The sequence below is a fragment of the Sciurus carolinensis genome, chromosome 16 (genome assembly GCF_902686445.1).
Source record: "Sciurus carolinensis chromosome 16, mSciCar1.2, whole genome shotgun sequence".
In the NCBI taxonomy this organism is placed as follows: Eukaryota; Metazoa; Chordata; class Mammalia; order Rodentia; family Sciuridae; genus Sciurus; species Sciurus carolinensis.
The window spans coordinates 48,910,151-48,924,777 of record NC_062228.1 but is presented as its reverse complement, the minus strand read 5'-3'; the positions used below and the strand labels follow the sequence as shown (position 1 = coordinate 48,924,777).

Genomic DNA, 14,627 nt, shown 5'->3' with positions numbered 1-14,627 from the left:
GGCTCACGAGTTAGCTCTGGAGGTGGGGAAGAAAGAAAAGAGAGAAAGAGAAAGGAAAAGGGAGCGAGCAGGAGGACTCCCCTCTCTGCAGACTTCTGGGGAGGAGGGCTTGGGCGTCATCGGAGGGACCCCAGCCCAGCAAGCACAGCCGTGCAGGACGCTGCGCCTTCTGGTGGAGGAGTGTCCCCGAGGACAGGGAAGCTCTGCAGGCGTGAGGGGCGGGGAGGAGCGGTGGCGGGGGAGGCAGAGCCGCGTACCAGGCTGCATCCTGTGGAGATAAGCAGAGCCCTGAAGTCGTCGGAGTCCATGCTGCCTGTCTGCTTCTGCTCCGAGGACGCAGGCACGGCAGAGGAGGCCAGGCCCAGAGCAGGCAAGAAGGGCCGCCCCACGTGCACAGCGGGCAGACAGGACAGGCGGGAGCGGGGAGACAGGAGGCCCCGAGAGACCAGGTAAGGGGGGGTGTCGGAGAGACACGAGGGCAGGGAGGAGGCAAGAAAGCCCGTGAGATGGCACACAGATGGCAGGAGCGGGTGGCAGAGGGAGGGGAGAGAGAGAAGGAGAGAGAAGAGCAGTTAATGGCCGTCCTCCGGGGCCCAGGGTGCGCGTACCTGCCGGTCGTTCTCCACGTCGTAGCCCAGGCTGATGAGGCAGGCCTTGAACTCCTCGGGCCCCAGTGCCCCACCATGGTCCTGCCGGGCGACGAAGGCAGGCGCAGGAGGGGCGGTGTGGAGACCAGGCCGCAGGCGCGGAGAGGTGGGAGGGGGCCCAGGTCACATGCAGAGGGCGGGGGGGACACACGGGGAAGGGAAACAGAGTTAGAGGCAACACAGACGGGGTGGCCAGGGCCCGGCGGGCAGGAGGTGGCCTGGGCCGCCCTCACCTCCTTTGGGCAGCAGTGAGAACGGGGGACTGAGTCCCAGGAGCAGGAGGGAGCGGGCTCTCCTTGCTTTGGGATTTGGGAGGGCTGCCAGGGCCAGAGGCGCAGTGCTGAGGCCGCAGGCCCTGTGCACGTCCGCCCGGCCCTGCTGGCGCTCCGCCCCTCTAGAGGAGCTGCCGGACGGAACTGGGATTTGAGGCACACCGTGTGTGGGGACGGGTTTCCCAGGCCAGGTCTTAAATCCTGGGAATGCCAGGACTTCATCTGCCCCAGGGTCTCAGCCACAGGTCGGCAAGGGTGCGGCCCCCAGGGCACCAGAAGGCCCACCCCCACTTCTCCTGTGTGTGCCCCACACCCCGTCGCTGGCTGGGGTCACTGGCTGGGATCCTCCCTGGCCTGAGTGGCGGCTGACGCTTAGCAACTGTGATGTGAATGTACAGACAGATGCAGAGACGGAGGGGGCCAGACGGGATGGTGGAGGGAGGGAGGTGCCGGGAGGCAGGGGGATGTTCACCTTGTCGAAGTGGTTGAAGGACGCCCGGAATTCTTGCATCTGCTCCTGGCTGATGCCCTTGGCGTCCCGGGTGAGGATCTGGTTCTCCACCTCGTTGATGGTGCGCGCAATGGTGGTGAGCAGCTGCTCCCAGCCCACGCGGATGTGCTGCAGGGAGAGGGCATGAGTGGGGCTGGGGGCTGGGCAGGATCTCCCCTGGGGCTCCTCAGCGCCACTGCAGCCCCGCACCCTCCCGCACCCTCTTGTGCACATGTGGCGTGGGGCCTCCCTGCCGTCCTCCCAACTAGTGGGGACGAATGGGGCAGGAGGCAAGGACCCAAGACACTTGTGCCAAAGTCCACGAGGCGCTCCTTAGAGGCATGCTGGCCGGGCTCAACCTCGGCTCTCTGGGGTGGGAAACCCCCAGGCTGGTTTGTGGCACCTGGGGACTAGCAAAGTGAGCCATGCTCACCAGGGTTGATTTCAAGCTACCGAGGGGACCAGTCCCCAAACCCCTGGCCAGTTAACCCCATCGTGATGCTGCACTGACACACAGGGCCTGGGTCTGGGGGTGGCTCCCAGGTCCCTGGGTGAGCCTGACCCAGGAGAGGTGTCATCATGGTGAGGGGGAGTGCAGCTAGCATTTTTTAAATGATATTTTTTTACCATTCTGGTCTAGTCTTTAACAAATTTTAAACAGCAAAAAAAGTGATAGAGAACGGACATCTTGGGCTAGGGATGTAGCGCAGTTGGTAGAGTGCTTGCCTCGCAAGCACAAGGCCCTGGGTTCGATCCCCGGCAGCAGGGGGGAAAAAAAAAAAAAAAACAACGGACATCTTTCCCGTTTCCAGCGGAGCTGGCGGCGCACCTCCATGGTGTAGTTGGTGTGCTTGTTGTCGAAGATGAGGGCCTCCTGGATGAGCTGGTGCTGCTGCTCCAGCAGGTCCAGGTTGGGCTTGTAGTCCACGATGCTGCGCTCGTACTGCTTCAGGTGGCTCAGCTGGTCCTCCAGGGTCCCGTTCATCTCGATGGAGATGCGCCCGATCTCCTGCAGGGAGGCGGGGCCGCCAGTGGGCTGAGACCACTCCAGCCCGGGGTCCTGGCCCAAGGACCCCTGACCTGGAAGGCCGGCTGCCCAAGTACAACCTCTGGTCCTCCTCTTGGGTAAAAGCTGCCACCATGGGGAGTCCCCGGGCCATGCATGTCATACCCCTAACCTCACCGGACCCTTGACCCCTCTGTGAGGCCCGCTAACTGTGACAGGCCTGCCTGCAGACGTGGACACTGAAGCCCAAAGAGGGTGGGTTAACGCAGTCGGAGGCAGCCAGGGTTTGAACCCAGGCCCGTGGCTTTGGTGCCCTCACATCCCAACAGCTCTCCAGGCTGTAGAGACAGCGTGGCCCCAAAGTCGACCCGCCTGGCGCCCAGGCCCCGCCCCAGGCTTCTGAGTTTAAAGAGGCTGCTGTCTGCCTGGTCCACAGTGAGCACTCCATGGGTGGAGACTGGAGTGGCCGCTGGCAGTGCCACAAACCCTGTGGCTCAAGGGGGCCCTATGGAGCACGCCGTGAGCACGGACCACCTTGTGCACAGTTCTGTGGAGTCCCCACGTGGGGCCAGAACGGAGGCACAGAGGCGAGGTCGGGCCAGCACTGCGGGGTGGGGCCCAGCTCCAGCCCCCCTGCTTGGCCCTCAGCTGGCTTTGTCTGGGCTGCCGCTGTTGCCCACATAACCTCGGTGGCCCTCCTAGACCTGGGAGGTGACGAGGGCTCCTAGCAGCCCGGGGGCTGGCCTGCGTGCGCTCAGCTTGCCCGCTCACCTCCATCTTGGTCTGGATCCAGGGCCCCACCACGTTGGCCTGGCTGGAGAACTGGCGGCGGAGGTGCTCGTTGGACTGCTGTTTGCTCTGCTCTTCCAGAAGCGCTTGGTCCCGCTTGGGCACCAGCTGCTGCACCTGGGGGATGCGCATTGGAGCGGTCAGGGCGGTGGGCTCTCCTGCCTGGCCGGCCCGCCAGCCCTCCTCGGGCTCTGGCCCACCTTCTCCCACTTGGAGTTGATGATCTGGGGGGTGACGGTGGTGTAGGGGTTGCTGCCAGACAGCTTGATGTGGTTGCTCTCAGCGATCCTCTGGGCCTCCTTGTGGATGGCCAGGATGGCCTCCCGTTCCCTATCAGCATCCGGGAGGGTGGACTTGAACTGGTCGTGGGCTGAGATCAGGCCCTAAGGGAGGAAGCAAGAATGAGCGGGGCTGCCTGGCCCTCGGGCCCCTGAGAGGCTGGGCCCGGGCAGGCCGGACCTCGATCTCCTCGATGGTGTGCACGATGAACATGTCCTGCAGGTCCTCCATGGCGCTCTCCATCCAGTTGTTGAAGGGCGCGGCCCGCTTGGCGTACTCCAGGTGCAGCTGATCGATGGTCTCCAGCTGCTTCTCGGTTTTCTGTGACGTGGGGAGGGGGCAGGGAGAGCCAGGAAGAGGTCAGTGGGCGAGTGGAGGGAGGAGGGGCCTCCGGGGCACTAAGGGACGTAACATGCTCCCTGAGGGTCAGGAGAAGCCGGATCTGGGCTTCATCCACTCCACCCGCCACCCTCAAGGCAGCGGGGCCCAGGCTGTAAGTGCCACGTCCCCTCCTCACCTCCAGTGCCTCCCTGCGGCTGTGGGTCAGAGAGCCCAGGGCGTCCCACTGGTCACAGATCTTCTGACACCGAGTGTTGACGTTGTGGGAGTCGTAGTAGTCCAGCTCGCTGTGGGCCAGCAGACGGCAATGAGACCCTCTGCCCCAGGGGTCCCAGGGCCAACGCCCGAGGATGCCAGTATCAGCCACGGGGGCGGGAGGAGCTGGGGCTGGGAGCAGGGCCCTCCTGCCGCTCACTTCCTTCACTCTGCCGCTCTAAATGGACCCAGGCTGGGGGCTGGGGTGCAGCCTTCACCAGGCCTGGCGTTCTGGCTGTTCCCTCGACTTAACGAACACCTGGCAGAGTGCAGAGGTCCACACAAAGGGCTCTGGGGCCAAACCCTGGAATCTGGCCCGCGTACACCTACTCTAGAGGCCTCAGCTTTCTTCTGAGAAACGGGGGTGAGGTTATCATGTGGGGTCCCATGAAGTGCTCGGAGCAGCCTCTGGAACCGAGTAGGTCAAAGTAGCATCAGCTATTTATTAACGATTTAATTCATTTCAACGGGCAGTAAGAGAAAATACGTAAGCAGCACGCAACCTCATGCTGAGTAAGCTATCACATTTCAGCAAAAAGTAAGTTGACTGAACAGGCAAATAAATAAGGGTAGAGCAGGCCCCGTATCTGAGGTCGGTGTCCCCAGTTCCGTTACTGTGACTTGAAAACACCCCGTTGGCACTCTCCAAGAGAGACGCGCCCCCAGGCCCTGCCCCAGCCCACTGTTCTGTCTGCCCCGCTGCCGGCGGTGATGCCTTCAGGTGCCCGTTGTAGGAATTAAGCTTCAGGACAGGCACATGCGCACAGAGAAACGCAGCAGGCCTCGTGTCTGTATTATTCGTGGTTTCGGGCATCTGCTGTGCCCTTGGTCCCTTCCTGGGCTGCACCTGAGTGAGGGGTGCTGCTGTATGGGGACTATGACTTGGAGGACTGTGGCCTGGGAGACACCAGGCTCAGAGTCGTGCTGGCCCCTCCCTGCCCTCCTGTCATCAGCCCAGGAGCCCCCTCTCGGGTCTAGGCCCTGGATGTGCTTGCAGCAGGCATCTTGGGGGCTGGGAAGAAGCAACTCTGGGCGGGCCAGGCATGCTACCACAGGCAGGACATGACGCTGAGGGGAGAGCAGGTGACAACAGGAGGGGGCAAGGCCGTGCCCCAGGCTGCACCCCTGCCTAGACCACTCCTTAGCTGTGTGACCTTGAGCATGGTCCTTGACCTCTCTGTGCCTTCGTATCTCCTCTGTGACAAGGTTGCTGTGGATATGAAGTGACCTGGGGTACACGGAGCTGAGTTTTTGCTGTCACCATTCATTAGTGTGTGTGGAGCTGCTCCCCGGGCTCACCTGGACAGCCCAGGCCCTTTCTGACGCACCCTCGGGGGAATGGACAGCACTCAAAGGACCCTGCCTCCTCCTCCAGGGCAGTCTAGAAAGCCATTCACGGACCTTGGGTCCCCAGCTCAGGGCAATGGACCTCACACGGCTGGCCGTGTGTCTCCTGCCAGCTTACAGAGCCTCCCCAGTCAGCTGGGGGGACCTGCCCATGTCCCACCCCCTCAGTCCCTGAGGACACCTGCTCCCATGGCCTTGCTGTCCTTGGCCAGGACATGCAGGACCCTGAGGGACACCCCAGTGGTGCCCAAGAGGGCAATGGTGCCCAGTCTGTGAAAGCCCCAGGGCACACTGCCGTGAGCAGTGGAACCACACAGCAGCCAGGCTGCAGGGAGGAGGCGGGGAGGGAAGCCAGGGCGCCCCCGTCTCCAGAACGGCAGAACTCTGGGGTGGCTGCGGCAGGGTAGGGGTGTCTGCGGCAGGGTAGGGGTGTCTGTGGAAAAGGCGGTTCCAGCCAAGGATCCTATTTTTGAGCAGACGGCTATTTTGGGAGCCCTGCGGCCCCTCTAGGGCCTGTGGATTTTCCATGAAGTAATGGCCTGGGCCTCCCGCTCTCTGGGCCCTCCCTGCTGTGGCCGCTGCGCTGGTGGAATAAGGCCCCATTCACTGCTCGGGCTCAGTGTACTAACTGTGCACACGAGTTTATCTGCTGGGGCAGGGAGGCGGGTGAGAACCCGCTGAAAGCCTTACAATAAGCGCATTCTGAGCGGGAGGGAAGAGGCCCGCGGAACAATGGGCTCACTGTGCAGCCCAGTTCCCTCGGGGAGGAGCGGCTGGAGCAGCAGAGGCCAACGGCCCACCCCGCCAGGGGCCATGGGGCGAACGGGTATGGCTGGCAGGGGGGTGAGACCCAAGGACCCCTAAAGCCTGAGGACTCAGGACAGTGGCCAGCAACCTCCTCTCTGCCGGAGGATCTAGAGCTCCTTGCTTCTCATCCAGGGCTGAGAAAGGAGGGGCCGAAGGCTTTATCCCAGAGGGCCCCTCCTTGGTACAGAAGGAAACGAAGGCGCAGGGACCCCACTCCAGGCCTAGCAGGCTGAACCTGGATGCCTCTGCCACTACCCAGGCAGGGTGCCACGGGCCCACGCATACTTGAGCTCCTGGGCGATCGCCGCGATCTGCTCCACGCGGTCCTGGTGTGCGGCCAGGTCACTCTCGAAGGCCTCGTGCTTGCGGATAAGGGCTTTGATGTCTGACAGGGTGGCCGTCTCGTAGTCCCGGTGTTTCAGCATGGCCTCCTTCCCTGGGGATGTGCAGAGAGGCACTTGGAGAGCAGCACAGCAGCCATGGGTTGTCTAACCAGGAGGGCAAAGGGGGACGGGACTCCCATCCTTCCTTGTTGAGGATGGTGCCATGAGTCTAGAAACTTCCAGAACCTTCTTCCTTGCCCTCCAGGGATCTTTAGGCCCAAGTATGTTCTGGAAGGACCTAGGAGTTGGTGGACCTGAGACAGATATCCTAACTCAATCCACGTGCTCTGAATTTAGCATCCTTTACCAGTAGGAAGGAGACCATGAGAACTGGACCATGGTAGTAAGGTCAAAAAGTTAGATGCCCATTTCTGGAGGGCTAGGACCTGGAAAAACACCTGGCTCACGGCCCATGCCCCAGCAGGGCCAGGGAAGGGGCAGCCTTGGAGTCTGGGTTCTTCTGGGAGCCTGGCTCTGGGGCCCGCACAGCGGCTCTGTGGAGCCAGGTTCCTTGGTGGTGGTCCTGCCGCACACCCCTGCCCCTTCCCACTGCCCCAGGGGGTTTTACAGCAGTGGGCGAGGCTCCTTGTTAGGCCTTTGAAGGGAGGAACACTGTCATTAGTCCTGGAGCCTGACTAATTATATACCCAGAACAAAAGCTCGAGCCAGCCCTGCAGGCCAGTGAAGCGACAGGAGCGGACAGGAGCGGAGAGGAACGCGCCAGTCGGGGGCGGGGGGAGTTAGGCCCCAGCTCCTGCAGGGGCCCTGCCGTAGCTGACCTCCTCTGCCTGGTGTGGCAGCTCAGAGAGCCCCTTTTGGCTCTGCTCTGGAGCACCTGACAAACAGCTGCCACCCATGTGGTGACTAAGCTCTCTGGGTCCCATCCTTCATCTGTAAAATGGGGCCAACAACAGATACACAACATTGGGCTCTCCTAAGTTTCAGTGAGGTGACGCCTGAGAATGGTGGGCATGGAGCCAGTGCCACCCTCCTCTCAGCCACCCACGGCCTCGTCTGTCCAGCTACCAGCCACCCCTGGGACAGGCCTGGAAGGCAGGCCAGTGCTCGTCTGGCCCACCCCCGCCCGAGGGCAGGAGGCTGGACCTCCATGGCAGGCTCGCAGTTCTGCCGTCTCTGGGGGCGGGAACCAGAAATAGCAGGTTAGCGCTCGGCTTCAGCACAGCAGGCCAAGGGGCAGCCAGAGAAGGGACACAGCCGCACTGGGGCTTGGTTTGGTTTCATTTTCAGGAAATCCAAGTCCGAGAGGAACCAGCGTGGACGCTCAGCTCTGCAGCCCTGCAAGCCAGCCCGAGCACCCCTAGCTGGGCTGAGGCAGCGGCCTGTGCTGCAGGGACACAGCGGGGACTGCGAGGCCAGCCTGCTCTCCAGTTTTGCATAATTGGTGGTTCCGAGGACAAGCTTCGGGTCTTGAGAATGAGAGTTGGCAGCTCTGCCTGGGCTCTGGGCTGACGCAGGGGCAGGGCGAGATGCCAAAGTGCCTGTGGCAGAGGTGGACACCTAGCCAGGCAGGGACGCTGGAGGCCCCTGAACCAGGACTATGCAGACCTCTAAATGCCTAGAGGTGAAGGCCAGACCCAGTCACCCCTGGGACGGGCTCTGGTGGGCCATCACATCCACGTCCTTTAGGAAGCTGTTTCCCAGGGTTTCCTGAGCCCTGGAGAGGGCACTGAAAGATGTCCCCAGGAGGAGAACCCACAGGAGCCATGAGGAGGAGCACATGGATAATGACAGCAAGGGACGTCTCCGCCTGAGTGTGGGATGCAGGTGCCATGACCTCTCCTTTATGTGGCCAGGGGTTCTAGGACAAGGGAAATGCCCACTTTTGCTGGCCAGAGCATTCCCAGGCGGGGTCTTCCTACCTGGAAAGCTGCTGTGTACAGGCCGGGCTGGGGAGGTGGCTGAAGAGATGTTTACGAAACATGAACTAAGACAGCACCGCGCCCACACGCCCTCCTCCTGGGGTCCCACCTTCCTGAGGCACCCCCATCCCGCCTCCTGGCCTCTCCGTGGGTCCCCCACTGCACTCCCCCTGGGATTGCTGTGGCCCTGGCACTGCTGCTGGAGAAGGGCGGGTCGAGCTAACATGGAGGGCGTGAGTGGCCACGGCCAGGGACACAGGGAGCGGGCACAGGCCTGTGGGAGGGGTCTCAGCATCTGGCTAGAGGTGGGGTGGCCAGCCCATGAAGCCGAGGGTGGAGGGTGGCTAGGGAGGTCCCAGAGGCTCGATGAGGATTCTGTTTGGAGTGTGGGCTGGAGGAGCTGAGAAGCACACACGCGAGAAGTGGAGTCAGCTAGGCGGTGGCGGAGGAGGGTCAGGAGGGCCAGGAGGAGGCAGGCCGCACGGGAGCAAGGGAGTCTTGTGGAGGGCTCTTTTTTTTTTGTTTGTCCTCCCCCGTCCCCACCAGAGCTGGGGACTGAACCAAGGGCCTCCATGAACTACAGCCCTGGCCTGTGGGTGCTTTGCTTTCCTTTCTCAGGCACTGGTAGTTTTCCGAGGGCTTTCTGGCCCCTGGAATCTGGAATCTCAACTGTGGTCTGGTCCCGACCGAGGGCCAGGGACGTGATGGAATTCTACGCCCTGAGCCAAGGGACAGGCAGCCCCAGGATCAACGGAAACAGGAGGCAACATGGCCTTCCCTCGCAGTGGACCCGTCTCACAGGGGCCCAGGACCGTGGCAGGAGGCCCTGAGGCAGGGTGAGGAGGGCTCCCACGCGCGGCTGGCGGTCAGTGAGCGCTGCCCACAGGTCCCGCGGCAGAACCAGAGGCAGCTCCCAGGCCTGGCGTGCAGCAGAGCCGGGAGCACAGGAGCTCTGCAGCATGAGGCCACGTCACGACAGCGCGGGAGGAGGGCAGACTGTCCAAACATGGGTGCCAGGGACAGGAGGGCCCTGCTCATGTGCCTGACCCGGATGGGGACGGGAACCGTGCTCAGGGAAGCCACGGCAGAGCCGACAGGCATGCAGTCACTTGCCTAAAGAGCAGAGGGCTTGGCTGCGTTCCTGGATGACTGCCCTTTGATGACCCAGGAAGGGGCCTGAAAATAATCTCTGAGGCCAGAGCAGACTGGGCAAGAAGGAAGACCCGGCCCAGGTGCACCCCGCTGCCTGGGTCTGGATGAGTCCCAGGCAGCATTCAGACAGACAGGAAGGGGCTGGAGCAGAGACCTGCACAGCAGGGCTCCGAGCGTGCGCACATCTGAGCAGGGGGAGGGGCAGTCCGTACCGTCAGTCCAGGCCTCATGGATGGAGGCCTTTTGCCGGAACTTCTCTGCCAGGTGGTCCAGCCGCTCCAGCCTTCGGATCTCGTTCAGCAGCCACTCCTCGTAGCCCTTCTCCGCCTGCTCCAGGTGCTGCCAGCCATTGTTAATGTCCTGTGGGGGCAGGAGAGGGCAGGGCCATCACAGGAGGCTGACAGAGGGTCAGCAGCAGAGGCCAGAGTCCTGCCTGACCCCGCCTTGCCACGTCTGTGTGCCCAGCCACATCCACAGCCCTTCTTTGTACTTTATGTAGAGACAGGGTCTCACTGAGTTGCTTAATGCCTCGCTTTTGCTGAGGCTGGTTTGGAATTTGCAATCCTGCCTCAGCCTCCAGAGCCACTGGGATTACAGGTGTGTGCCACCATGCCTGGTCCATCAGTTCCTTTGGATTAACCACATGAATCTGTGAACTGCTGAGTGAGCGGATGGACAGATGGGTGGATGGGCGCTGCACATGAGGCTATGAGGCCAGAGGTGACTCCCTGATCCTGGAGTTACGGCAGCCTAGGGGTCCAAATTCAAAATCCCACACAAACCATGTTAGGGTTTGGGGGTGAGTAAAACTTAAGTGTAACACCCGGGAGTGATGAGGTGTGGCGCAGTGTGAAGGCCCAGCCTGACCCCCCAGAGGCCGAGTGCGGGCTGGCCAAGCCCCAGGGCTGCTCTGGAGCTGCTTCCGCCCCTCCCAGCTGCCCCGCAGTCCTGCAGGGGAGGCCCCGCCCAGGGTGGCGGCTGGAAGCGGGGAACTCACGGAGACCATCCTGCCCTCCGAGGGCATGAAGGCGGGGCGGTTGCTGAGGCGCAGCTTGGTCTGCAGTGTGTTGAAGTTGATCTCCAGCTGGCACTTCTCCTGCACCTTGGGCGGCTTGTGGACGCGCCGGTAGTCGCGGAAGTCCTCCAGCTTCTGCTGCATCTCCTGGATGGTCTTCTGGGGCACGCGGTCCTCCAGCCAGGGGATGGTGCGCCGGATCCACTCCAGGAGCTGTGGGCACACAAGCAGCTGTGGCAACCTCTGCGGGGGGCTGCGCCCAGCTGCGGGCGCACAGGATCTGGATGGTTACGGGCCTGTCGCCAGGGCTCGCTCTTGCCCAGCCTGGCTCCTCCATGATTCTGTCGAGGATCCCACAGGGTAGGACTCGGGGAACACATGCTCCCTAAGAACCACCAAGCTGCTCCTGGCTACTTCCTGGCTGTGCCTTTTGCTCTCAGTCTTCCTCCCCCAGGTTTAGTGGGTAGCTCAGCCCAACACCCCTCCTCAGAAGCCCCGCCCACGCTGTCAGGTGACCCACTGCCCTGGCTTCAGTGAGCTTATCTGTCAGCCTCACCCTGCCTGGGACACAAAAAATCAGAAAACTGGAAAAGAAAGTCACATGTATTCTTAGGAGCTACTCTGACCTTTAGCGGAGCAAGTGACGGGACAGACAGACAGACTAGACGTTCTGGAACGATTCCAGGAAGGTAAAGGCAGTAACTTTCTACTGCAGTGCACTTGCAGAAGTGGCTCCCAAAGACCAACCCCGGCCAAGTGAGGGAGCCAAGGGCAAAGGCACCTGCCTGACAGGGCGCAGCTCAGCACTTGGGCCATAGTCCTTCCAGGGCAAAGGCGGGGCCTCAAGCTGCTGTTTGCCTTGTCTGGGGCTGGGCATGAGGCCACAGCACGCGTACGCAGCTTTGCTGCGGCCATTCCGCAGCACCAGGGGCGGAGTACAGGCCTGTGCGTGGCAGGCAAGAGCTCAGTCGCTGAGCCTCGCCCCAGTTTTGCTTTTGTAAAATGTCCTCAACTAGGCAAAATAAAAAGTCGGCCACTCTGGATTGGTTGTCAGATACTTTTTAAATGTTTCCGGTCTGTGAAATCTCAAAGGTGGGAAACCACTGGCTTTCGAAGAAGTCAGGTGGCTGCTGAGCACCTCTGCAGGGACAAGCTGGGGACGCGGGGGCCGGCTGGTGCGGGGGCCAGGTTCTGACCCTCTGAAGCCAGACCAAAGGCCACGCCTGACTCGGCCACTCCGTGGTCTGTGCCCTCCTGACCTCTGCTGGCTCTTGCTGCCACGCCTGCCTTCTCCCTACCAGGGCTGCAGGGACCTCTGGCCAAGGGCAACGAGAACTTTCAGCGGAGTCAGGGGCCAGAGGGCTGGGGATGCGGGGCACTCACATCGCTGGCCAGTCGCTCGTAGTCCTCCATCAGGTGCTCGTTCTCCTGGTTGACGGCGAGCACCTTGCAGATGCGGTTGGCTGCAGTCTCCGCCTGGGGTGGGAGAGGGCTGTCAGGACCCCCACGGGCTCAGAGACCCTCCCGCCAACAGTGCGTCCCTGGAAAGCAGCTTGTCCGCAGCCCACAGAGAACTTCCCGAGGAGGGAAGGGAAGGAAGCGCAACTCCAACAAGACGGCCCGCAGCGGCCGTGGGCCCAGGGAGCTGGGTCCCTGGGTGCGCTGAGGCGTGGAGCCCCCACTTCTGAGAATAAGCCCTCGTGCCCCACGAAGAGGAGCGGTGGGGGGACTGCAATGGGCCCAGGTCCTGGAGGAGCCTCCCAGGTGGAAAGTAGCTGAGGGAGGCTAGAGCCAGACGGGGGCTGCTGCCCTGAAGGAGCCTGGAGGCCGGTGCAGGTAGAATGCACGCGGCCCCTTCTCCCCAGGCGGGCGTCGCCAGCTCGGTGGGCAGAAGTCAGAGTCTGGGGCAGAGGGAAGCCGTGGCTCCGGAGGACACCATGGTGAGAGCCCAGGTGTCTGCTGGGGAAGCACAGGTGAGGAGCAGGAGGGGAGGGTGCCACACGGGGGACCAGGTACCTTTCAGGAAGCACAGAAAGGGTCCAAGAGGAGTTGGAACAGCAACAGAACAGGAACAGAAATAGTGAGGAGGGTCTACAGAGCGATGGGGAGGAAAACAGAGAGGCTTGGGAGACTGCTCCGGGCCGGCTTGCTACAGGCCTCTCCCGTCCACACACTGCGCGGGGCAGGCTGGGAGGGCACAGGTCAGCGGAGGCCGTGTGAGCGCGTGCACAGAGGGGTGCGCACCCTGAAGCATGCTGCAGGACACCCAGGGACACTGGGCAGTGCTCCTCAGAGGTGAGGTTCACGAGGGCCTCAGCTGGTGAACACAGGAAGCACAGCCAGGTGGCAGCTGGTGGGGGAGTCGAGGGGTCCGTTTCTGACCCCTGAGTGGCCAGAGACACCTGGCACCCTAAGCTTAAATCCACTCTGCTACCAGGGAGCTGCTGGTCACAGGTGTGTGGCTTCACTGAATTCCTGGCACCCGGCCCGGGGTGGGGCGTTCTGGGTGCTCAGAGCTGGTGGGCGAGTGAGCGAGCCAAGGAAGAGCGTACGACCGTTTCAGTGACCATCAGGAGACAGGGCATGCTCAAGGCCAGGCCGAGGTGACCTTGCAGTTATGAAACAAAACCCCAGAAGGCAACTGTTAGAGAGACTGAATTGAGGATCTGGGGAAATGATAACAGCAATAAAATAAGGTGACCTGAGAGGCAGATTCACAGCCCAGCACTGCCTGTCTGAACCTAGCACTCGCCTTCTAGAACAGGCCAGAGCCAGGCGGGTGGCCTCTCTCTCCTCCAGAGGAGGTCGGCAGCAAGCCTCCTAGGCCTCAGAATCCTCCAGACACTTGGCCCATGCTTGCCTGCCAGCTCCTGCTCCCACAAATCCCTCACGGCCCCCCACCAGAGTTCAGCTCCAAGCACAGGGGGGCATTTCAGGAAGAAAGGCCCCCTGGCGAGGGTGGTGTGGTGGGTAGGGGGGGCACACATGCTGGAGGTCAGGTCCATAGGAGGAACTTCCGCCGCTCCCATCCCCACCTGGCCTCCCTCCGTGCTCCTTGACGTGCCCTCTAGCAGAACGTGGCACACCTCAGCCCAGTCACCTGCCCGTAGGAGGAGAAGGGGCTCCACCTGTTCATGTGGTCAGGGGCACAGGAAAAGCCACTGCCCGCCTGGCTGGGCAGGGCCAACCCCACTGACCACTACTACTCCCTGGCCATTTACGGAATACCGCTGTGCCTGCAGGGTCCCGTTTGCCCCAGAATGATCCTGTAAGAGGGGCAGGGGCTACTATGAGCCCTATTTTGGGGATGGGGACACTGAGGGTGATGTGCCTTATCCAAGGTCACACAAGGTGACAGAGGAGGGCCAGGTCAGGTTGCCCAAAGGTGGTCTACGGAAGGCAGCGGGAACCACTGTCCCGTGACTTTAGACATGGCTCTCCGCCTTTCAACCTAGATTCCCTCTTCTGTTTTAGACCAGGGCTGATTCTTCCTCCTCCGCCGCCCACTCTGCCAAGCACTAACTCAAAATCAGTGGCATGTGCTGCCCGAGACACCGCAGAGACCAGGCAGGGAGAGGAGGTGCCCGAATGAAAGCCCCGAGGAGCTGGGGCAGCAAGAGGTCAGCTGGGCTCAGGGAGAGGCCTCTGGGCACCGACACCTTTGCCAGCTATGCCCGCGGCAGCTTGGCTCTCTTGGGGGGCAGGGGCCGGAGGGCTGCGGAGTTCTAGAGAAGGCCAGCCTGTGCAGCTGAGCCCAAGGGGAGCCTCGGGGTGACAGGGTGCAGCAGGCGGAGGCCTGATGGGGATAACGGCAACAGGGGACGGGATGCCGAGGGTCCAAGCCCGGCTCTGCCACCTACTGTGACACTGGGCTTGTCTCCTGTCGGAGCAGGACGTCACTGCCAGCTCACAGCTGTGCTCAAAGACAGCACATCTGGGGGCCTCTGCAGAGGTCCCCGCAAATGG

At 62.2% G+C, this 14,627-nt stretch overlaps 1 protein-coding gene across 4 annotated transcripts in view; it reads right to left on the bottom strand.

Annotated features, from left to right (window-relative positions):
* Positions 1-14,627, bottom strand: part of Actn4 (actinin alpha 4) — a 68,379-nt gene that overhangs the window by 1,277 nt on the left and 52,475 nt on the right. For 2 of the 4 annotated variants that reach the window (XM_047527405.1, XM_047527406.1), the window contains exons 9-20: positions 12,045-12,137; positions 10,644-10,874; positions 9,859-10,006; positions 6,517-6,667; positions 4,001-4,109; positions 3,664-3,804; positions 3,405-3,587; positions 3,187-3,321; positions 2,239-2,418; positions 1,392-1,538; positions 609-689; positions 258-323 (exon numbers count right to left, since the gene is read on the bottom strand). In XM_047527405.1, coding sequence (XP_047383361.1) covers positions 258-323; positions 609-689; positions 1,392-1,538; positions 2,239-2,418; positions 3,187-3,321; positions 3,405-3,587; positions 3,664-3,804; positions 4,001-4,109; positions 6,517-6,667; positions 9,859-10,006; positions 10,644-10,874; positions 12,045-12,137 — 1,665 coding nt within the window. The remainder of the gene's footprint in view (positions 1-257; positions 324-608; positions 690-1,391; positions 1,539-2,238; positions 2,419-3,186; positions 3,322-3,404; positions 3,588-3,663; positions 3,805-4,000; positions 4,110-6,516; positions 6,668-9,858; positions 10,007-10,643; positions 10,875-12,044; positions 12,138-14,627) is intronic. The other 2 variants (XM_047527407.1, XM_047527408.1) reach the window with 1 other exon arrangement.